Here is a 24,797-nt window from a genome sequence, read left to right on the forward strand (position 1 = left end):
AACAGTGGTTTTTCAGGCCTAGAATCCACTGACAAACTTCTGACTGATTTTTTCATTTTTGTTTTTAAATTTATGTTGTTTTTTTTTTTTTTGCAGTCAATAGTGTTGCACAGGATGAATTGAAAAAACTTAGTAGGATATAAAGTTTTTTATTTACTTTGGTTAAACTAATTTAATATAGAGGCATAGGGTGTATGTAATCCTCAAATTCCATTTCATTTAGCAGAGTTAGGTTTAAAGGTGATGCCTTAAGTTTTAGCTTTCATATTTTTCATTTCTGTGTTTCCTAGGTGCATAGTTTTGAGCTTCATATTAAGTGTTAGTGAGCACTCTTCGCAGAGTAGGTAGACAAAATTCCTTTTCTAGCTTGATACCAAGGACAATCGTTACAAGTTTCAGGCCCAAAAGCATAAACAACAGTGGATTGAAGAGAGAAAACAAGAAGGATGGGACCTCACAACCTGGAGCTGTGATTGGACAATTAATCCTGATAAGCAGATGGACCAAAACTTATAAATGTGAGACCATTTTTAGGTCCATGTTGGGTGTAGCCCTGGCCAAGCTCTTGTACTGCCCAAGGTGTATCCTTTAAGGCCTTTCAATAAATACCTGCTTTATTCTTCACTCTGTCTAGCCTCTGTTCTAGATCAGCCTTCTCAAGGCATCAAAGATATAAAATATTTTTATTTAGTAAAAGTAAGGAAATATTTATTCAAATTATGACTTTGTTCTGACTTTGCTGAAAGCCTTGGGAAATATTTTCAGTGTATATACAGTGGAGGCTCAGCTGTTTAGTTTGACCTTGCCTTTTCAGGACAGCTGTGCTTACCAGTTGGCTATTGGATGCTCTGGAGATCTGCACTTTAACTTTCATCTGGGCAGGTCTGAAAAAACTCACCTCTGAAATTCATGCAGTCTGCATGTGAACAAATGCAGATAAGGAAAAGCTGTGGTCTTTGTAGTGAATAGTACCACAGCTAGCAGTGTTAGTGAAGGCTCACTTAGATATTTTCACCAGGCATATAAACCTGAGTGAGGTTTATTCTCGCTGGGAGTGAGACAGTAAATGAAATGTGAAATGTAAAACAGTAAATGCAATCTTGTTTCTTAAGATTAAATAAGTATAGCACCTTTAATATGACAAGAGATGGATTTGCTTCCTCAAAGGAAGAAAACTGGCTAATCTTCCTTTTCCCAAACACAGCTTGCTCCATCTTGGAGCCAGCAGAGCTGCCAGCAGCAACAGCACTTGCCAAGGCCCTGGGTCCACCACATAGGAGGAGCAGCTCAAAGTAATTTATCAGTCACCTAAACTTCCTTGAAGGCAGATGAAAAATATTTAAGGAAACAAATAAGGAATGCTGAGACACTGCATAACTGCAGGGTCAGACAGCTTTTCACTAAATAAAGAAAACCAGTAACGTACTTATATGCTGCTTTCTTACTTGATCTATCAATAATATGCCATCTGTATATGCACCTCTCTCCTTTCTTTTTTTTTTTTTGGATGGTGACTAAAATTTTGGTGTTATTGTGAAATGTCAAATCACTCTTTTAAATTTGTATTCCATGACCCAGTGATGTCTTAATATTTAGAGAGATCCCACCAATTCCCTTCAGCAACAGAGAGCCCCGCTGCTTTTCTGTCATACAGCTCCTCATATGAAATAGAAACTTGAAGATTTTATGATTAATTTTTTTTTAGATTTTTCATTAATAAAAATTAGTTTCTAGTTTCACTCTCCCTAACTAAAAGAAAGCTAATCTAGGTCCATTTTTATTGCTCTTTCTTAAATTAGTTGTTTTGTACAACTGCAACCAAATTCTCCCCACTCTTTCTCCCAAGAAAAGTTTAGCATGAGGGGTTGTAGCTGGAATATCAAATGATCTCATTTCCAAGTTGGGGAGCTCAGTAAGGGTCACCTATTGACTCTTTCTAGTGCTTGTTAGAGATACTTTGTTCTCTGCCCCTTTCGGGCAGAAGTGTGCCTGCAGCAGAGGTCTGATGCCTTGTAGAAAACCCATCCCAACAGCACAAGACACTTCAGTTTGTGACTTGATTAATACAAAATTGGCAGGGTTGGTTATAGCAGGGACTGTGACGGGTGGACACAGTCCCACAGCCTCTGTCGTCTCCTAACATTTGCCACCAAGTGTGGCACTGTGTCAGATGCTGATAACGAGGTGCCAAATACCTGCTCTTGCCTCCCCACCCATCATAAAAATCAGCCTTTGTGATGATGCATTTCTGGATCCAGCCCCAGTTTATCAGTCAGTTCACTGATGTGCCCAAATTAAGAGCTCAACCTCTTTAGACAGATTAGGGCTGATTCAGAGGGGCAAAACGGAGACCTCCAGCCTTGTCCTCTCACAGACAGACTGCAACAACCTCTGCCCAGCACCTTTTACCATGGGAAGATAATCAGGGGATGCTTTCCTTGATAAATAGGAATCATAGTGGGCTTTAGCAGCAGTCACTGGAACTGCATAATTGAGGAGGAGGACAGACCTGAAGTCCTAAGATAGCCTCAGAGACCTCAGACTCCATTTCAAAGACGCTGCAGATTATGGATGAAACCTAAACTTCTACCTAAGGCACACAAGTGAAATACTTAAAGCTGAGCAGTATGAATTTATACCAGTGCAGACAACTTTAACATCACAGAGGCTTGTAAAACACCCATTCCATTTGTTTGATCTCTTTTTAATATCTTTCCATGGCTCTGAACTGAAATTACTATCAATGAAGTAAAATCAGAAAAGCAGCTGAGAAAGTTTTTCTCTATCCTAGTGGAAAACAAAGAAAATTGAACCATTTTAATGAAGTTGAGAAAGGTAGGGTGTTTGGCTAGTTGCAACAAGACAAACACAATTAGCTTTTATTTTACCCCTGCTGAAATTGGATTTTAAGATGTCACAGACATTAAAGAATCTGGCAACAGGTAATTTTAGTAATGCTAATGCAAGACTAAGTCCATGCAGAAATATTTATTTGCTTCTTCTTTCTCCTTTCCTTCCTTACTCAAAGTAGATATGCTCTATTTTCAGCTTAGCCTGAATTTTTGCTCTGAATTAAAAAGCCAGGTGAAGATTTAAGCAGATTAACATTGAAAGGCTGTTTAAAAACCCCATCAAAACCAGCTCAACCTGTACATGCAGGATAACTCTTTAACTTCATTCTTTTCAAGTGAAGAAATTGTTCTCTAAGGATTTTAAAACCATGACTTTAGAGGAGGCATGCAAATACGGTTTCTAAAAATGAAAGCTATTAAAGTGGCTGAGGCCATTCTCAATGCCCAGGTGAGGTATCTGCAGGTTTTTGTGCTGCTCCCTGTCAGTGTGAGACATTGGTATTATTTAAATCATTTAGGCTGACATTTACTTCTTTACTTTCTTTGCCACAAGTTCTGAAGTCAGTGGAAAGCCTGCAGGATTACTGGGAAATAATGACAGTCACTGGGCTGGCACTGCCAGGAATGAAGTAAGACTCTCCTTTCCTTTCAACTCTTTGCAAATAGTAATGACAAGTGAAGGCCAGGGCTTTGAATAACGCAAGGGCCACTCTAGAGCCTCACAGTGCTAGTCCCCTTATCAGTGACACGAAGCAGAAAAGCTCAAAGTTTGTGCCACCAAGACCAGCAAAAGCCAGCATAGGCCTGGTGTGAAATGGGGATGTTGTGCAACCTCTCTCTCTCTGTGCTTCTGCTTCCCTGTCTCTTCCTGACTCCTGCTGAACCTCTCTATCACCAAAATATCCCTCAGTAGCAACTTAAAAATATGCCTCTAGACTGTAAAAAGATGCCTCTAGAATGTACTAGAGCTCTGTGTGCCTTGATCTAACTTGAAAAAATCGGTGTGTTTTCTGTTTTCCCACCATCCACTGCTTATTTTCTCTCTCCAGACTGTGTATTTATGGTGAGTTGCACTTTCCCTTAGCAGGGCTGATTAGTTTTCCATTTCCTTTGTTTGTAAAGGCTGTGGAAAGGAAAGATTGTAAATTAAACATTGACGGGGCATGAGCACAGATACTGGAAGGTGAACATCTGTACTCATGCTAAACTCTTGGAGTGGTCCTTGGCACACTTCTGGCCAGGCCACTTAAAACCCTCCTGACCCATTTGAGAGCATGTTTCAGGAGTCAGCATGGGCTAGGAGCAATTCCCTGTGGGCAGTGTGGATGCAGCCAACATGTTATGGATGCTAAGAGGGCTTAAGAGCCTGAAGTATTTTCCAGGACAGCTGGCCTCACAGAGAGGAGTCCTGGGCATGGTTAATCTCCAGTTTACATGTAGCCAGAGAATTTTTTTTTTCCCCAGTGGGAAAAATATTATTGTAAAACCACCAAAACTGATAGTGAAACCCAAGGGCAGGTTTAGTATCAGACATTATTTTTAACTCCTTGTTTTTAAACCAATTAAACTTCACAGAGGAGAAACCTTTTGGGAGGTGGAAGGCAGCCCAGTCTAATGGAGTGGCTTAAATTCATGTCTCACCAGATGACAAGACATTCATATGCAAGCTGGTACTCCATGTCTATCAACAACTGAAACTTCCTACAAAGGAGTCACTGACAGAGATTTGGAACTTGCTCCCTGCTTTGGTTGACAGTTGAAATTTGAGATGCTGCAGATGGCTTCTTTTTTACACTGTTGTCTCTTGGAGACTATATTTGTAGAAGATACAGGTCCTCTGTCTAATTTTTTTTTCCTTTGCTGTAAAATCTGTATCTACAGATCTACATTTTTATTATTTTTTGCATTTTTTTAAAACAAAAGAAAGATAAATTAGTCACATGTAAAATATAGCTATAGTTTACTGGTTTCAGCAAAATCAGAGCTGTGCAAATTATGGCTACTGAAAAGAAAACAGATTCAAGATCCACATCAGGTCAGAAAGAGACAGCAAAATATTTACCTCTACCCAAAACTTAGAGTTTGCTTTTGGGACATTCATCTTTTTGTCTGATCTCATACTTGTTAGAAATACAAGTTAATTTTGAAGTAAAAAGTAATTTTAAAGTGAAAAGTTGAAACCTATTTTGTAGAAAGCTGAGGGCTTCTTCATTTCCTAATTGTATTTGCTATTTGCCCCATGGTTCATTCCTAGGTTAAAGCAGGGCCCACAGAATTACTTTAGTTTCCATGCTGTATATCCCTCAGTGATACAAAATTTTTAGGTATTTTCTTTGGTCATAATAAGGATACAAACAAGGCAAGATCAGTTATGATTTTCAACCTGCTCCTGTGTTCTGCTGCTTTCAGCAGTTTTCTACCACCTTGGCAGGGGACACTGCATTGTTACAGGAGCGGTGGTCTTTAGAAACTACTTACTAGAGATACCAGAGAGTTGTTTCTATGTCCATAGTGTATTTCACCTTGTGGGTCATCAGCTTGGTTCTACGCTGCCAACAGAAAGAATTGGCCAGTGCTTACCTAACAGCAGAGATTTCCTAACTGCAGGAGTGAAAAAATCTTTGGTAGGCCAGCTAATCTGCATCACCTCTCTTACCATTTTCCAGGCACGTTCTGGCTGTCAAGTGATAAAACAAATGTCTAGGAGGTTTGGACTGGAACTAATGGTGACACCACTAGTGTTGTCTTCACGTGAAGTTCACGGTTTGATTTGAAATGAGTTAACTCAAAAGAGCAGAAAACTGTAAAACAATAAGTGAGGAATCATGACAGGGCACAGTGCTCAGCCCAGCACTCTGAGAGTGGCTGGGTCTCAAGACAGGCTTCATCAGCTGGGTGCAAGGCCCCAGAAAGCAGCATCATTACTTTCCTCCAAAGACTAATTTTGCTTCAAATCAGAGGTATTCCTGGGCATGGGACACCCCAGTGGGCTGGGAAGAGGGATGATTTGTCCACGTCTCCCTGCTCAGCTGAAATGGGCTAGGAAGGCTGCACTGCAGGAAGCTGGCACTGCTGCCACCCTCCTTGCTCCTGGCTAGTCCCTTTCAGCCACATGGCCACCCCAGAGAATAAATGTCACAGCCCTCACCAGACCTTGTGGCATGTTTGTTTAGTGGTGTCAGCTACTTGAACTGTCTCTTCTGCGACTCCTGTTTGTACTTTCTGGCAGCTGGGAAGCACAGTAATCAAAACATGGGTAGGGTGATATATAAAAGTTTATTTTTTTGACTCAGTGATGATCTAATAGCTTATCATTCCTCATGTCTCATGCATCCAAGATGTTTTTCCAGATGAAGCCTGGGAAACATGAATCTTTGTGAAACGAGTCTATGTTACTCCTTAGCTGGTCAGCATGCATTACTCATGTAAAAGTATTCCAGATGAAACCACAAGTTTTCCTGAAAATGACAAAATTAATGGAATTATACCAGCATAAACTCTGTTCTTTGTAAATCTGTGCCATAATTTAGCTAGAGAAGAGTTTATCTTGGAATTAAGAAAATGGAGTTAAAGTGGTGTAAATCTGCCTTAGTGATGACTGTTTCCTCTTTTAATTTTGTGAAATCCTCTTCTACTTTCATGCAGATTATACTTATTTAGAAAGACACCTGGACATATGGACTTTTCAGAAATCTATTTTCTTCCTGAGGGTACATTTATGCTTATTCCTCTCTCTCTTTTTTTTTTTTTTTTGTCCCCCAAACAAAGAAACTATTGTTGATATAGTCCTTGGTGAACATAGTCCTGTGTGCCACTGTTACAAGAATCAACTTGAATCAATTTTAAAAGCAAAAAATAAGTCTTTGATAAAGCAAAAAGTCCTTGCTGATTCTCATGGTGCACCTCAGCAAGTATGTCTGCTATAATGCTACTTTTCTACACTATTTGCAAGTAGCAAACCTCACTATGGCAGCAGGATGTTGTCAACAGGATGAAACAAATATTTATTCTTCAGTGCATGAAGCTCAGCACTGGGGTGCTGTTCCTCCTAACACCTGTGTGACAAACACTTCTCCAGTGCAGTGAGCAGAGCAGGCCAAAGGATGAAGGCAGCAGTGGTTTACATAGCTAGACTAGCCACAGGTCCTCTCCTAGTCTGTACAGGAATTACAGCCATGTGGTTTGGTTATTCAAGCTGTTCAGTGAGTAGAGAATTGTCTTGATTCAAAGAGTATCCATAGCTCTGTGCCAAGAGTCCAACAAGAAGGGCAAGCAGCAAACATATGCTTTCAGAAAAGCACATTGGTAAAATATAACTATGTCAAAAGGAACAAAGACCTTTTCTTGTTTGCTCAAATCATGATGCGTATGAGGACAAGAGACTGGGGTTAGACAGCACAGTGGATTAGTACTTTAGGCTTGAAAATTTAGAAATTCAGGAAACTCCAGGATTAGTAAGGTCAGATGTTTTTTCTGTTTTTCATTGTATTAGTCATTAGGTTTATTTCCTCTGACCATCAGGACTGGAACAAACACAGGAGTCATCTGCAAAAGCAAAACCAAAAATGAGATCTGCATTCCCTTGGTCTAGTTCATTCACAGTCCAGAGTCTGACACAATCCAGAGTCAGATACAGAGCCTGTCACTTTCAGAGTCTGCTTCATACAGCATTGGAGTCCAACCGCACGGCATTGCTCTTTTAGCACAGCCACAGCTCCTACCTGGTCCTTATCACAACCTCTTGGGAATGTGATTCCTTTTAATTTCCTCAAGTCAGACAAAGTAATAATAATGAACACCTGCAGAGTCCAGGAAAATCACCTGGAATAACCAATATGAAAACGAATAATTTTAATCAGCCTCTGAGGTGGTATGAACAGTTGTATCTGCACGACTGTCCTATGGAAGTCATACACAGAAGCAATGTAAACTTAGTTGTGGCTATCCAGATTCCACTGGGCTAAAACCATTCATTCCCATCTGGGGTGGTGCTTGCTGAGGACTTATAAGCCAACAAGGTCAATTTGATGCCCCCATCCTCCTCTCCTTCTGACATTTGATAAAGTCCCTTCCCTTCCCTTCCCTTCCCTTCCCTTCCCTTCCCTTCCCTTCCCTTCCCTTCCCTTCCCTTCCCTTCCCTTCCCTTCCCTTCCCTTCCCTTCCCTTCCCTTCCTTCCCTTCCCTTCCCTTCCCTTCCCTTCCTTCCCTTCCCTTCCCTTCCCTTCCCTTCCCTTCCCTTCCCTTCCCTTCCCTTCCTTCCCTTCCCTTCCCTTCCCTTCCCTTCCTTCCCTTCCCTTCCCTTCCCTTCCCTTCCCCTTCCCTTCCCTTCCCTTCCCTTCCCTTCCCTTCCCTTCCCTTCCCTTCCCTTCCCTTCCCTTCCCTTCCCTTCCCTTCCCTTCCCTTCCCTTCCCTTCCCTTCCCTTCCCTTCCTTCCCTTCCCTTCCCTTCCCTTCCCTTCCCTTCCTTCCCTTCCCTTCCCTTCCCTTCCCTTCCCTTCCCTTCCCTTCCCTTCCCTTCCCTTCCCTTCCCTTCCCGCACCTTCCCTTCCCGCACCTTCCCTTCCCTTCCCTTCCCTTCCCGCACCTTCCCGCACCTTCCCGCACCTTCCCGCACCTTCCCGCACCTTCCCGCACCTTCCCGCACCTTCCCGCACCTTCCCTTCCCTTCCCGCACCTTCCCGCACCTTCCCTTCCCTTCTTTTTTTAATTGGTGCCTACTACTTTCACATACAGACTGACACTATTTAAAACATTTTATAGCTCTCATCATCATTTGTGGCGTGTTTCAGATCTGATGGAGGTTTTATATTATTTTGTCTCCAGTTGGAGTATATTTAAATTATTTTTCACTCCTAGTGCTATATATTGATCCATAATCACTGGGCAGAAATTTGTCTTGCTCAGTGCTTGAGTTCTCCACAATCAACTCTGTACCAGGCACTTCTGCACATCACTTTGCTCCACTCCAAATTCCTGCACAGCAGAGCCCCTGAAAGATACAGTTCCCAAAGCCACAGCAGAGAAACAAATTCCAGTTTTGGTTCACTAACCCAATTGCACTGTCCCTACAATAATACTTTATTAGCCTGTCAGAAACCCACCAGTTTCATGTCAGATTCTAATCAGTTAGATCTGCAACTGAGATCCAGACTACAAATTTATTGCCAATGGCAACAACCATATCATGGCTTTAAATCAACTTTTGTGTGTGTTTGTGTATTATAACATTATTACTATTATTTTAAGGGAAAGTACTATGGAGCCAAAATCATCATGTCCAATTAGCAAGAGGGGCTACACATGAAGTTCAAAGAACCCTTTTGCGTTATCTGATTCTAACAGCACTAGTAACAGAGCCTAATCTAACCTGCCATTTCAAGAGCTTTAGGGAGAACAAATTGCCATCAGCGGGGGAAAGACTTGGAATAGCATGCAGCCTGTCCTCTCCTGACATCCTACTCAGCAAATTCCTCACAGATTTCCTCCTGATGTCAGTAAAACTAACATAAAGGTTATTTCATAAAATCTTGTGTGGATTCTTACTTTTGAATACTGAAGGATCCATGCCCAGAACAACAATACAGGCTCAAGTAAATAATCATAGCATTTATCCTTTGTGCATAAAGCTTAACAAATGACTGAACCAGAGGAGGGGCTGAAGAGTTCTCATGCCAAGTACCAATTCTGCGAGCACGTATTGAAATGAGTAGCCAATAAATGTCAAAATCAAGGTGACTGATCACACAAATTCTTCTTGTTTGACTGGAAACTGTTAGGAAAGGTTTCCAGTTTAATATGCAATATGATAAGGAGTAGGGAAAAAAAAGAAGAATTAAATGCTAAAGTTGTTATGAATCATATGAGCTATTTCTTCAGGGAACACAATCCCTTCAGCAGATCAGGAATGCTGTAAGATATGGAGATGTGATCAGGACTGACAGCAGGAGGTCATTTGTTACCAGTGTTAGACTGGCAGCATCCCCAGAATCACTTTTGGAACCCTGGTGAAACAACAGATAAACAAATATTTGGGATTTGAATATTTGCATACTGAAATAATGTCATGCAAATACTCAGAAACTTTTCTTTATCACAATGCCATCAGAAATGCAGACGGATATGCAAAATGATAATAGCGAAAACTCCTTTCCAGCACACGGTATTTCAGCCAACATCACTGGTATGTTCTGGCTACTTCACGCTGCTCTAATTAAAACTCAGTCATCCTTACAGCTGCTTTATATTCCTAGAGCACTGCACAACAGCTGGATCATGCCGTTGATTTTGGCCCTTAAACTCCTTGGAAATTACTGTGTGAATATCAAAACCTTGGCCCTCTCTGTCACCATTTAAGCTTCTGTCACCTGCATCCCTGGCTTCAGCACATGACACCTTTGCATTTGGGTAACTTGTTGAAAAAGTATCAACATCACAAGGGAAGACAGAGGAAGTGTCAGCGTTACTCTGATTATGGCAGGCTTTCACACAAAGAAAGGCTGTTAGGGGTAGTGTTCCTGAGTGTGGCAGACTGCCTGCCACACTCACTGTCAGGTAAGGCTTGCTGCAAATTAAATCTACAAGTTTAAAAGAAATTTTGAAAGAGGCCAAGTTCGATCTCCTTTAACAGTAATCACATGCTAATTAGCCAGATGACTTGAAACACCGGGTCAATTGGTTAAACCTCTCTGTTGCTGTTTTAATGAATTTTGAAAAAACATAGCTTTGCATTTGTCCTTTGTGGGCCTCTATTGGTTTACACTGAGCATAAGCACACTTGAGATCTGCATTCCTAATTTCTCTGCTAACAGATTGATAAGCCTATAGTCAACTTCTCAGTCTTTACATGGCTTCATGAATTGTTATGTCAACTCCCACAAGGACAGATCAATCAAAGTGGCTGTCTTGAGTTACTATGTGACTGGGAGACACACCACCTTTCATGAAGTCTAACATTCTCAGCTAAGTGCATCTGGTTGATTATGCAATGTCTCAGGTTGACGTGTCTCAACTAGTCATAAGTTAAATTTAGCATTGATTGTGCACCTTCAGGTCTATAAATTGAGTCACCTTACTAGAGAGAAATCCCTAACATAGCACATTACTAAGCAGAATATACTGTAATTCAAGAATCTGTTTTCCACTGAAAAACATATACAAGACAGTCTTCAAATATTTGCTCTTAAAACATGTAGGATGTCCTGGAGCCATGAAGCTATTCAGTGGAAGCCATAAAAAATAGGTTTGGTTTAGAGATGAAAGTGGCTGGAGGCTGTGACCCACAGGGACTCAGAAGGAAACACTTAGAAAACAGAGACAGATTGAATCCCAAGTGCTCTCTCCTGAGAGGAAGCGTGGTTGGAAAGTTTCAAACCCATTAAAGTTAAACAAATTGAAAAGCCCTATCTGAGAGGAAACATAGTACTGTGTTTATTTTTCCATTATAAATCTGAAACCTAAAAGATTTCCTGAGGTTCTCAGGTATTGTTCATGCTTATAATGGAGATCTGTTTTTAGAAAGTGTAATTCATGTATTTAATCCAAACTGTTTGATGAAAAACACCCTGTATAAGCATTCAGAAAGCTAAAGGCTATTGTATACCTGTATCACATATTGTTTGGATAAGAGCAGACTTACAATGCAAGGAATCTCTTTGTGAAACTCCCTCACTCCAAAATACAAGGTCTAATTCTCTCCCTTTCTATGCTGCTGGATGAATTCCACTGAATTAGTGAAGACATGAGTAACCAATCATAATAAAAAGACAATGTTCATGCTAAGTGTGAAACTACAAAAGTGCAAGGCTAATTGTGGCAAGGGATTTATAGTGCTGGCCTGAGTAAAGTATGTAGGCAAGTCATTGCAGACCCAGTGTAATTTAGCAAAGCTGATTAGTCAATGTATTTTAGGTTTTGCTCCATCACTAGTGAACTGCTGCTCTGAACTCCTTATCAGAAGAGTGTGTGATGTTGCTGATGTTGAAAAGCATCTGTTTGACTAATGAACAAACTGCAGACTAACAGCAGAGATTAATCTAAATGACAGGAAATACTTGGAAGCAGTCGAATATTTTTCATTAGATTTATTGCTATCAAAATTTAGCAGTACAGTAGGTCAAGTGACAGAGCTGAGGAACGTTTGCTGTCATAGTCTAAAACTCAGAGTAGGTGCTTAAGAAGACAGAAATGTGAGCATTGAAAAATCATGACCTGACACTTTGGAGAAACCCTGACTCTTCTGGAAAGAATATGTTGATCTTGCCCATTTACCCATCAGTGATTTCATATCCTTTGTAATCATTTTTCAAACTTCTTTTCAACTTTCCTTTATTGAACTTATTGTCTAATAATTCTGTGCAGTATTTGCCACTTGATTTACTCTGCATTCCCCATTTTTCTGGGTTAACTGCAATAAAATCATTGCTTATTTCAGAGAAACAGCAGACTGACATTTGTCATGCATTGGCACTTCACTCTCGTAGAGAATTTATACTCCAGCAATATGCTTTTCAAAAATTTAATTTAATTTCTGTTTCTCAAGTAAGACACATGTTAATCTAAGATTTATTTGACAACCTGCTTTGTTTTGTAGTGTTGAATTGTGAATTATCAAAATGTCAGCTGAAGAAAAGGAAACACTGGAACATGTTATCCCGCATCACTTTTAAGTTCCATACATTTAAACTCATATCAGCATTTGGCTTGCTGAAAAAGATGGCTAACCTTACCTCAGGACTTTTCTGCCACACACGGAGTTTTTGAAATGGTTGAGCTTTCTACCACAGTCTGTTGAGCATGACAGTATTCTTCAGTTTTTAGAAGACTGTTGTTCTTACCAAAGCAGTATTTCCACTGTGGCTTTCTTTTTTTGTAAGTAATTTTGTTTATAAATGCACCTTTATGTTTGTTTCTTTCTAGGCAGGGATGAGATCCCGAAACCAAGGTGGAGAAAGCTCGTCTAACGGGCACTTCTCCAGTTCCAAGCCTGTCATCAGCCATGCAGAGAATGAAAAACTTCAGGAGGATGCCAAGAAAAAGAACAAACCTCATCGGAAGGAAGATGAGGTCATGGTTTCAGCAACTGTCAAACGGCACTCAAAATCACCTGGTCCTTGTGAGCGAAAGAACAAGAAGTCCATAGAGCTTTCTAAAGAAGACTTGATCAAACTACTCAGTATAATGGAAGGAGAATTGCAGGTAAATTAAACATCTTCTAAACCATGTTTTCTATGTACCTATCTATTTTTAGGTTGTCCAAAGAGCACAGGGCTCAACTAAAAGGAGCATGCATATTTAAGGCAAAGGACCACAAGGAGAGAGCAGTGTTTAACAGTCATAGTTTTAAGTGATGCTTTATCTACCACTGTAGCTACCAAAACAAAATAAATCATAAACACCTGTCAAAGAAACACCTGACAAACAAATGTGGATCTGCAGATGAGGCTGAAAACAACCACAGGGCAATAAGTGGTGGGTGGGAAGAAGGGGAAGACAAGTAAATATAGGGAATGTAATTACAATCATTATTGAAAATATTCAAGAGGCAAATATACAAGTCAGGAATATTGAAAATGGACTTAGGATGTCCCCTGGAACTTCCACCTATTTAGTTGTTACTGAGAGCTCAGCCAAAGCTCTGCCTGTCATGTCTGATTTCTGGAAAATCTGGTGCTTTGCACATTCCTTCTCTTTCAAAGATCCATTAATTTTATTTCTTGGAGCAGTGCTTGCTTGCTTGAAAGCTTTCTCAGTTATCCTGGTTTGCATGTTAATTCAGCCCAGTAGTAAGTCCTTGATGGCAGTCAATCTGATTTTGCACTTGTCCCCAAATGTCCATCCAGCTTTGAGATTCTTTTTAATGCTAATAAATCACTCAACTCTCTGAGCCTTCAAAGAATTTCAAAATAAGAAGTTGAAATATGGTATTTCAAAAAGTCAGTATGAAGACTTGTGGCTTTTCAAAACTTATCCCCTTTTGTGGTAGGATGGCTTGTCAAATTCATATGTTCTTTTGGTTGTACTTTAGTGACCTTTTTCACTGAATCTATGGACAAGCAGAAAAAAGGCACCCACCCTGTGTGAAAACATTTTTTCTTAACCTCTTTATTCCAATTAACCGTTACTATTTAGCTTTTCATAGAGGGCTTTACTTTTCCCCTGAAACCCACATTCATAACATTATTACTTTAATGCTGAACTTGTTACCATCTTATCTGATTACAAGAAGCAATTGTTCTGTTAATTTCTTTGGTACATGAGTCACCATTACTCTGAGATTTCATCTCAGTAAATATCATTAAGTATCACTTTTTCTGCACATAATTCACCTCTGGCTTGTCAGAAACTACTCCCAAGTTACAAGAAGTATGCATTAAAAAAAATAAAATGTCAAAGACAGAAAATGGTCATTTTGCAATGAAAAACTGCAGGGGAAAGAAAAGGAAGAAAATCTGTTGAATGCAATTTTGCAGAGGAAAAAAGAAATTAACATTACAGAGAAGTAACCATTTTTATTGTGCTTCATTTCACTTTATTCAAAAACTTGTATATATAATTTCCTTGGAGATGGTGCTAGAGTGAAGCTTCTGCAGTGAACAGAGCCAAACCTCAGAAGAAATGTATCATGCTCATGCTGTTCAGAAAGATTTACCCTGAAATCACCTTTGTAGTCTGGAAAGGGGAGGTGAAGTAAGTCACTAATGTTTCCTGAGTGGCGATAAATGTGGTCTTTATCGCTTCAGCAATTCTCCTGTTCTTCACCATAGTCTTTTACTTTGTGGAGTAGTTACACAACCTTTGAAGAACTGCCCATATTGTCATTATCCCTATGGGGATGGTGGGAATAGATCCTGGACAATACTTTTAGACATACAGACCCCAAAGAGATGTTAGACTGCTGAAGCTTCCCAGCATGACAGGAGAGTATGGGGACAACCACACTGATAGCTGCAGAGAGCATCTGTTCTTCTGCTCCTTGCAGCCAGGAAGGGGAGAGAGTCATTATTTTTAATCCACAGAAGCTTTTAATTTCATGTCAAACCCCCCATTTTAGTTATTTTCCTGGTACCTGTGTTGACCCATTTCTGAAGTGGGCAAGCTACAGCACTTTGGCTTGAGATGAGAGCATGGCTTTAACACTACAAATGAAGATGAGCCAAGGAAGACTCCAGCCAAAGTAAATACTCTGGTATTACCTCCTGGCTGTCACAGTGACCTAATGCACTGAGTCATTTCATGGCTTTTTATTTTCAGATCTGTTCAGACATCTCTGGTGGCTGGCTGGTATTTTGTGGACTGACAAGTCACACTGCAGGCTTACTTTGAAGCCCTTTCAATACTGGCAAAGCAAACGTTATTTAGGCATATGTAAGAAGATTTTGTTTTGAGAATAACATCAGGCTGTACCTGTAGGGAGATGCATTATTTTGTGAATAAAAAAATGGGATAAAATACCATGATTGTTTACTCAGCCATGAGCAAGGGGCACCTTGTGCCCATACCACCAGGTATATGACCATACCACCAGGGTGACACTGCCTTGGAACCCTCAAACAGTGAGCTAAGCCATGGGGGGTAATCTGATTGTGATAACTATGGTGTTAGCAAGGTAGACTGGTAATGTATTCATATGAATCATGTGCTTAGTTCACTACTCACATCATCTGATAACATAGACCCACACCATATTAATCTTGGTATCAATATTGAGCACTTCATTACTTGATGCCCCAGCTCTTAATTCTGAAGCCAATCTGAGAGTTGCCCTAGCAATGATGTTTATGTCCTCATTTTTACCTTGATTAGTTTTTAAAATTATAGTACCCTCAGATAGCTTGCTTATGCTTTAGCTTCTAGAACCAAGCTGGACTGAGCTCTGCCTGTCTTCATGTTTCCTGGCTGTACCCCGTGCATTTACTGAATAAAGAGAAGGAAAGCTTTTCATAAACATCTGAGGTTACCGTAGCCTATGCCTTATTTTGTAAGAAAACAAAAGGGAAGAAAAAGTTTACAGAAGCTGCAGTGATGAGAATGAGTCCCAATATACATGGAGGAGAGCTCTTAAGTACAGCCTCTCTGAAGGAGAGTGGGAAGCAAATGAACTGATGACAGGGATTTATTTTAATGGCCCTATAGCTCAGTTGAGTGTATTTTCTCTTGTGAAATCTAACTGCTCATATAAAAAAGTAATGATTACATGGTCTTTAAACTCATATTGAACATATAGTGGCAAAAAAAATCCATGAAGGATTGCTTCCTATACCTGGGGAAAAAAAAAATCTCATTTTTAAATACTGTAAAGCTGATTGGAAAAGAAAACTTCAAACACCAGTAGAATAAATTAGAGCATGAAGGCATGGCATTAATTTGCCTGGTTGTTACAGTGATTTCAGTCAAACCCACATGTGAATATTATTAATTACAGAGCAAGACAGGCAGTGTGGATTTTTACAATGATGATATAATACTATCTGTGTCACAGATTTTTGTCCAATGGCTTATGTATTTGTCCTGGCAGGAATATATTCCCTTTCTGTAGGGTTTCTGAGCAGCAGCCATTAATCTTCAGCAATACCAACACTGATTTTCAACATTTCCTGATTGGGGGCCCAAAAGGAAATGAGGAGCAGTATTCCTACATGTTTACGACTCACTCTTTTATTGCATGTTTGGGAAAAAAACCCACAATAATAAAAGTATATTTATAAAGACAGCATCCCACTACAAATCATTAGTTTTTTTTTTTTAAAAGTTCATTATCCAGATTCTGTGCCTATTGCTGGAGGACAAGTTAAGCCTGGGAGACAGTTTCCGATATTTCATGCCAATTTAAAAAGAAGCAATTTTTCCACCCGAGGCCTTTCTTATAGCCCATGTTTTACTGTTTCTTCAGTGCCAGCATGGCATTCACCCCCTGCAGCTCAGCCCCCCATTCCTGTCGACGTCCCTTGCATGCTTTAGGGCTGTTGGAAATGTTTCCTGAGAGTCTGGCACTGCTGAGGAGCAGAGCTCCTCAAAGCCATGCAGCCACGGGGTGTAAAGGAAATGCATGCTAAATTATCAGCTGCACATTTCCTCTGTTGCAGGCTTGAGGGTGCAGATGGGCAATACGTGAAATGTGATGTCTTGAGGAACAGTATGTGTAATATACAAGTGATAAATAAATTAATTATGAGACACAATTTCTGACAAGTCCTCAGACTTCCAAGTGGTCTAATGTAACATTGGGTTTGGTTTGATATTTGAAGGGAAACACTGTGTAGCAGATATTCAGAGGTAAACCTATTTATATAGCATCCCTTGTTCAAAGGGAGAGACCAAATCACTCTGCTGTCAAAGAAGTCCCTTCCTTTTAAGTATTCATCCAAGACTGCATTTAATGGTTCATTTGAGTGCTTACACGAGGTGCCAGAGCAATAGCTTGTTGAAGGGCAGGTATGGGAGGCTGGTTGCTGAAACAAGACAGTTGTGGGGGAAGGAGTCCTCTCATCCAACAGAGACAGGAGGAGCTCACCTTCAGGAGGGCTGCAAGATTTTCCTCTCAGGCATATCATGGAAAGGTTAGCAGAGGACTCTGTGTTTTGTTCTCTCCAGTAAGGTCCTCATCAAACACTTAGATATCAGTGGCTGCACATCCTGCCACGAGGAGAACCCTCTCTCTTAACAAAGTCAACTCACATGGGTATAGGTGATCAACTACCCATTGCATTTTAGCATTTTAAAAGATATTTTAGTATTTTTCTGTCTGTCTTTCTAGCAGAAAACAATGCTTTGTAAATGTAAAGGAAAGGAAAATTCTTTACTGTTTCCATCTTTCTCCTTTCTACTTTCTTTCCCTTTTGTAGGACTATGTATTATATAATAAATTTTATTCTATAATTACTCTGTTCTGTTCTTTTTCTTAAGATCTAAATTTCCCTACTCACTTTTCTTCCATTCTTTATTTCTCTAGTTGTAACCTTTTTTCTTACTCTACCTTTTTGTCATTTCCCAACTCAGGCTTTCCTCATCCTTATACTGCAGATGCATTAACTGACCTGAGAATTCTGGAGATAAAATTGTAGAAGATCTATTGTATATCAAATCCCAGCATCTGATTTTTTAGGCAAATGCTCCACTTAACCCTTGTTGGTAACTTAGTAAGCTGTGTTTTAAGATTAGGTGGGTTGTTTACTTTGACTATACCTGTTGGAAAATAGTCCCAGAACTGAAAAGCTTTAATGTTCAGCTGATTTCTCCCTTTTAATTTCTAATGCAATTTTAATTATGTCTAGTGAAACCTTCTATACAGTGATCCTGCTTCGAAAGCCCACCACTCTCCCTCCTGTCTTTAATGTCTGATGTGTTTGTAGACAACAGTCTTGCATCCTCTGAGCCTTTGTTTTTGCTGTGCTAGCTGCAGCACCTCCTTTCAGTTTCCTCTGACAAAATAGGCTCTCCATGTCTTCATCACCCCTTGACCAGCAGCAGTGGTCCCCCTTACACCCTGGGTCCCCCTTTCTTGGTGTCTGTAGCAGGAGCTGCACATGGTGCTTGCTGTGGGAGAGGGCTCCCTAGTGCCTTGTGCATTTGGTTTCATATTTCTCTTTCTCTTAAGGCATGGAATTACTTGGCCCTCCCATCACTTGTCATCCTGACTAGTATAAGCAAGATAATTTGATTCTGTAGCTGCTGTTGTGATGTTTTTCTGTCTCTTTTTCCTCTTGCTGCAATGCGTAAACTTGCATGTAATGCCTCAAACTCCTTTTGTATTGACTTTTCCAAGATATTGTAACAACACTGGGAGAGGCTAGAGACTAAACAACAACCTAGTTGCTGTTTGTGTAAAAAATACTGTACAAACTTCTATATTTTTTTCTTCAGTGCCTTTTCTTTATACTCTTGCATTAATATTAATAAATATGGATCTGCTTGAAAGCTTAAGCGAGGAATATGGGATCGATAGATGGGTAGAAACCAGATGTGTTTCTTGTGCAGGTACTGAAATCAAAAGAGAAAGCTGGGGAAAGTTGCCTTGGCACCAAAGAAAGCAATGAAGAGGAGTTTTCAAATGGTCCTTAGCAAAATAGCACAGATTAACAAGCTGCAGATGAGCCAAGGCAGAAAGAATAGGTAAAGCCAGAGAAAAGTGCATTTGGGGTATCTGCGAAGTCTTGTTGATTGCACTGAAATAGTTTAGGATTTATGAGCATATCATACAGATGAAATACAAATTCCCCAGGGGAAAAACCTTGGCAAGTACAGAGCTAAGGGAAAAAGAGAAGATAGGGTTAATGTGAGGAGGGAGAGGTGACTTAAGGAGAATGGAATGAGGGGAAAGAGGCTGGCCAACAGAAGAAAAAGAGTGTAAGCAAAAGGGGAATACAACAGAGATACATGGAGCCAAACTAGAGACATGGAAAGTGGGCACAAAAAAAGCAAGAAAATGAAAGATGGTATCCACAGTGCAGCAAAATAAGAGTCTAAAAACAAATCCTAAAAATGGCTGGCGTATCAGTACGAGTTAAAAAATTCTCTTCTCTCTTACTGACCCCTGGTTTGTTTGTGTTTTCCTGCTGAAGAATGCTTTTACAGCGGAAAAAAATTAAAAAGTTTTCAGACCACATATGCTCTCTTCTATTTTTATTAAATAATTTATTAGCAGAGATTAATTTTGTCCAGAATAGTATGCTTTATTTTCTGCAGCTTACATTTGGTGCTGTGCAAAGTGCAGCATATACCATAGGAGGTAAGAAGAACTTGTCTAGCAAGTCCCAAAATCATAAATTTTAAAATAGAACCCGGCTGTTTTGTGAGAGAGAGAAAAAAAAAAAGGTAAGACAGTATACTGAAACATAGTTAAATTGTGCTATTTGGGCAATTTCCTGCTCCCTCTGAAATAAAGGGCAGAGGTACTATCAACCATAGGGATGCTAGTCATCCATCTCTTTAGTACTAAAGTTGCTTTAGAATTGTATGCTTTTCAAAGTAATGATCTTCAATAAAATGTCACTGTCACTGGGTAGGGAGAAGACCTCTTTCACAGAGACATTTTAACATCCTTTTCTATTAGTGCCTGAGCTGTACTTAACAGAGCTATATCTGTTGTGTTAGGCTTGAAGGATCAGAAGAGAGAGGAATAATTGGCAAGTGTCTCTGATCCATTGAACATCTTATCTAGAGTGGAAGGAAGAGTATGAACAGCTTGGAGTTTTTTTTCCAAAATTTCTTGGTTTTCTATTCAAAACAGAAAAGAATTGCCCACAACCAGCTTTTTAAGTTTTGGTGTTCCAAACTGATCCTCTCCTGAAAACTTTTAAAAATGAATTTTAAATAATAGTATAATTTGACTATTTTTCTCTTTCTTTACATTTCCTTACTAGAAATTGTGTATTCAGTGCAACAGTAATGAAGAAGTTTGTATCTTTTCTCATTTTTCTTGAGAGAAGGTTCACTCTGTGGGAGAGCACATGGCCAATCTTTTTGCAATCAATGTTAGCATGAGCTCCCTGACCTTAAAATATCTGTGATTCTTTGGAGAGCTTGCAACGAGCATATGTCTTATGTGTCATAATACTGTCTAGTACTCTGAGTCACCAGCTATTAATTTAACAGTGCAGCAGTAGATGAACATGTTTTTATTAACTTTGCTGCCCCAGTTGTGTATTTATTAAGTTTTTGTCTGTTGTCCTCTAGCTGAGGATCAGATAAGCTCTTGAGAGCAAAACAGATTATTTTTCATCCAAAACAAGTTTTAATAAATGCAAATATAAGTCTTTACATAATAACTGTGATAACATGGCTGAGAAAACATCGTTTCTAGGGTTAAAGGCTCCACCTATTGGTTGACTAAAGTGAGAGAGATGTAACATTTTCACATAGAAAACTGCAGGTCCTACTGAACCTCCCGTGTCTTGCCACATCTTACAAAATTGCTGCCTTAAGTGTTTGTGTGATGTCCAAAATAAAGTGAACTCTGACTTATTTCAGAGGGCTGTGCAGATGTAGCACCCAAAATGATGCACTGCTGAGAGAGGCAGGATGAAGGGAAGTCCTTTCCTGAGACAGGAAGGGCTTGGATTTTGCAAGTGATATCTTTCTTATCCTGGAAATTATTTGTTTTCTTTACAAAAAATTAGCATCAACTCTTCCATGCCAGAAAAATGAGTGGAACTGAATTAACTCAAATACAGTTGCATGGTAACTTCCAGACATTTGTCACCTTCAAGTTTAAACAAGTCAGAAACAGCAGTATTAATGTGGCTTCATAATGAAACCCCAATTCTCCAGTATTGGCTGGGGCACTCTCAGCAGTTCAGGTAAAATAGCATTTTGAAGGGCTTCAGAGGCATTCCTGGAAATTCAGTGGGAGGATAGAGAGGGGAAAGGATGTTCCCGAGAGGGGAAAGGATGTTCCCAAGTGGGGACTGGGGAGGGCAAAGGGAAGGACAGACATTGGGGGGGGGGAATCTGGGGGATTTTGTAGACAACTGAGGGCATCGTGGGCATGGCTGGGATGTCTCACTGTGTGCCTCCCATTGCCCACCCTCCCTAGTTGCTTCACACTAAGAGTTTGGCCACCTCCCTCGTTTCCTCTGACAACTCCTCTGCTCAAATAATTGGCTGTGCTGGTGAGTGCTTGCTATAATGCAGTCCTACTGTTCTTGCCCATTCATCAGCCACCAGGAACTTGGATGCACATTGTGCAGCACAGAGTACTCAAAAACATCTTGTTGAAGCCAGCAACATGCTTGGACAAGAGAAAGTTGTGTATACAGTTTATCACACATGTACACAGACTTAGGTCTGTTAGTGTCCCACATGCTTCTGTCTCCACAGAGGAGGCAGAAGGACTGCCTCTGACTTCATCATCCTGGTGGTTACAGCCCTGCTGGCTCCAGCTTGTCTTGCTCTATCCTGCTCCTTGTGTGCTTGTTCCTGCCAGAAGGCAGCAAGATCACTGTGGAAAAAAAAATGCTTGGGCTGATTTGTTCCTCTTGGAGACAGGGTACTCAGCAGCAGCTTGAAGTGCATCCCTGAAATTCGGGTCAGAGCACCTAATTTCAGATGCTTCTGCTCCTTACACTGTCAATGTAGCACTTGCAAAGAGCAATTTAGATGAGTTACACATCTAATGAAGATACTTTTTAGCTTCTAATGGATTTCAACAAACTGGATGATAGTATAGAAGAACATGAACTTGGAGGAAATCAAAGAATATAACAAATGGGGAAAAATTTAATAGGAGAACAATCATATTGATGTCAGAGTGCCATATTTTTTGTAGCATTCATAGATTTTCTATACACTTGGGAATTAAATCTCATTCGTGAGAAATATTATTTCCTTTATGGAATGGAAACTGGAGTATGGTGGGGTTAATTTTATGTGTAAAGCACAGGAAAGAGGTCCATGATCCATGGGTCTCTTGTGTCTTGGTCCAGACTTGCTAATAGGGCCAGATGATAACAGAAGAAAGAGGAAAATAAATGCTTTTCCTGTTACTGCCCTTTCAGGAGTCACTTTTTTTTTCCTCCTGAAGAGCTTCTAATGGATCACAAATAAGTTCTGGTTACAAAAGGAACATGCCAACTTGGATCAATCTGTGGTTTCTGCTTGCTTCTGGGCTTCAGGCTATGTGAAAAATATTATACAGTTAATGTTGGCTGACACAAAAACTCTATGACTGGATATAGCAAACCCAAAACAGTGGGTTTAGCCATTGTGAGGCATTGCTGGAGCATGCAGAACATATCCCAACATGCAGAGTCATGCACATAACTTGACAGTGACCCCCTTGCCTTGGTGTCTCTGTGCTGACTGGATCATGACACTGTAATTCTATATGCTGCACCAACTGCCCCACAGCTTGATAATATCAAGCAAAACACTCTTTCAGTGTGAAAAGATAAGACAGGGTATCCCAGACCATAATAATTCTGAAAACATCAAGCAGTGTGGAGTTAATACTTCTCAGGGCCTTGCCATGGGAATTTGGCTGGCTGTGGCCCAAACTACAGATAATTAATTATGTCAGTGAAAGGCTCTGGTGGCCTGTTTTCTTCAGAAAAAAGTGACATCATCCATGGAGCACTCTGGCAATAAAGCAGAACAAAGCTGTGTGGGCAGGAAATAACAGACAGATGTCTTCTAGTGCTCATTTGATCTGTTTCGAAACTTGCTGGAAGAAGTAATACATCTCTCAGTGCTGCTTCTCCTCAGCTCTGCAATCTTTAGCGGGGACTTTTTCAAACATAAGAGGCCAAATTCTGATATAATTCTTCTGGAGCCACTTCAAAAGATTTATGTAGTGGCTGAGCTGGTCTATCATGTGCCTCTTCTCCTGTATTGATTTTAGGAAAGCTTTCTGGGTTATCACTGGAAGATAGTGCCCATTAAAATTAAATACAGTGTAGAGTTCCAAAGGCTTCATACAAGGTCAGAAAATTCTGCATGGTATAGAGAAAACAGGATAGTTCTGTTTAATATCCTCAGGGTCATGAGGCATCACTTGTATTTCTGGATATATATTTCACTTACCCTTTGTACAAAATCAACAATCAACAATGGTCACTTTTCATCACTGAAATAATCTCTTTACCTCCAGAGTACATTGTGTACCGAGACTTGAACACAGAAAAACTAAAAGAAATTCATGCAACAGAAATCCAGACTTTCAAGTATTAGGAAATTAAGCTAAGATGAAAGGTGTGAAAAAAACTTTGCTATACAAAAAGCCTTCCTTGCAAAAAAACCTATGCATTCTTGTTGCTGGTGAAGCCTTACTTTGGCTCAAGTGTGTAGTTTTCATGCCACAATATAAGAAAGATATAAAGCTATTAGAGCATGTCCAAAAGACAGCTATGAAGATGGTGAAGGGATTAGAGGGGAATCCATAGAGCAGCTGGGGACCCCTTGGTTTGTTCTGTCTGGAGGAGTCTGAGGGGAGATCTCACTACAGTCTTAGCCCCTCATTAGGGGAAGAGGAGGGGCAGACACTGAGCTCTTTTCTGTGGTGATGTGAGAAGACCGAGGGAATGGCCTGAAGGTTGTGTCAGGGGGCTTTAGGTTGGACATTAGAAAAATGTTCCTCTCCCAGAGGTGGCTGGGCACTGGAACAGGCTCCCCAAGGCAGTGGTCACAGCACCAGCCTGACAGAGTTCAAGAAATGTTTGGACAGTGCTCTCAGGCACAGGGGGTAACTCGGGGCTGTCCTATACAGGGCCAGGATTTGGACTTGATGATCCCTGTGGGTCCCTTCCAACTCAGGACTTCTATGATTCTGTGATTTTATGTAATTAGCCAGCATTTTGCATAGCTGGCATCACTGAGAGAGTGATACAAACAAGGCTGCTTCAGGTATCTGGTATAGGAGAGAAAAATATTTATTGAGGAGTTTTGTACAATGCAATACACAGTAGAGGAAACAACTTCCCTGCTTTGAAACGTAAGTTTCAAAGAAGTATTTGAAGAATAAGTCATTGCAGCAGTATGAAGGGTTAAAGTGAGCAATCAGGCCTTTAGGAAAAGTGTCAATCCATCAGTCAGGAGTAGTTCTTATTACATTCTGTATAGATATTTATAGTATTATGAGACAAAATGAAGAAAGTACACTTTCCTTTTAATTATTTTTGTTTCCGCCTAAGATAAGAAAGAAGGGAAGTTACCGGTCTTAAACAGGGACTAGTGGATTAGTGTTAGGAAAGTTCTTCAGATACTGGCATTTGAGTACTCCTGCTTAAAGATGCTTTCTTTCATTAAAGTCAACTAACCAAGCCAGTGATATCCACTTTCTGAGGTCTCTAATGGAACTTTTCAGAAATAAGGCTATTCCTGCCCTGATGGCAACATATCATGTCCTGGATTGCGCAGAAAGCAGTGTGAGAACATTCTCCTGATCTCCTTCAGGATGCCTTGAGTGTGATGTTTATTAACTCTAGGTGAAATATTTGTAAAGCCTACTGGCATTTAG

At 40.2% G+C, this 24,797-nt stretch overlaps 1 protein-coding gene across 4 annotated transcripts in view; it reads left to right on the plus strand.

The window, feature by feature from the left end:
• FILIP1 (filamin A interacting protein 1) overlaps positions 1-24,797 on the plus strand; it is a 102,383-nt gene that overhangs the window by 29,088 nt on the left and 48,498 nt on the right. For all 4 annotated transcript variants that reach the window (XR_001332318.2, XM_005518149.3, XM_014263486.2 and 1 more), the window contains one exon: positions 12,767-13,045. Coding sequence is in view for 3 of the 4 variants with exons in the window: in XM_005518149.3 (XP_005518206.1) it covers positions 12,773-13,045 (273 nt within the window). In the remaining variant the exon portion in view is untranslated. The remainder of the gene's footprint in view (positions 1-12,766; positions 13,046-24,797) is intronic.

The sequence above is a fragment of the Pseudopodoces humilis genome, chromosome 3 (assembly GCF_049639895.1).
Source record: "Pseudopodoces humilis isolate 2021_Gansu_Grassland_sample_001 chromosome 3, ASM4963989v1, whole genome shotgun sequence".
Taxonomy (NCBI): Eukaryota; Metazoa; Chordata; class Aves; order Passeriformes; family Paridae; genus Pseudopodoces; species Pseudopodoces humilis.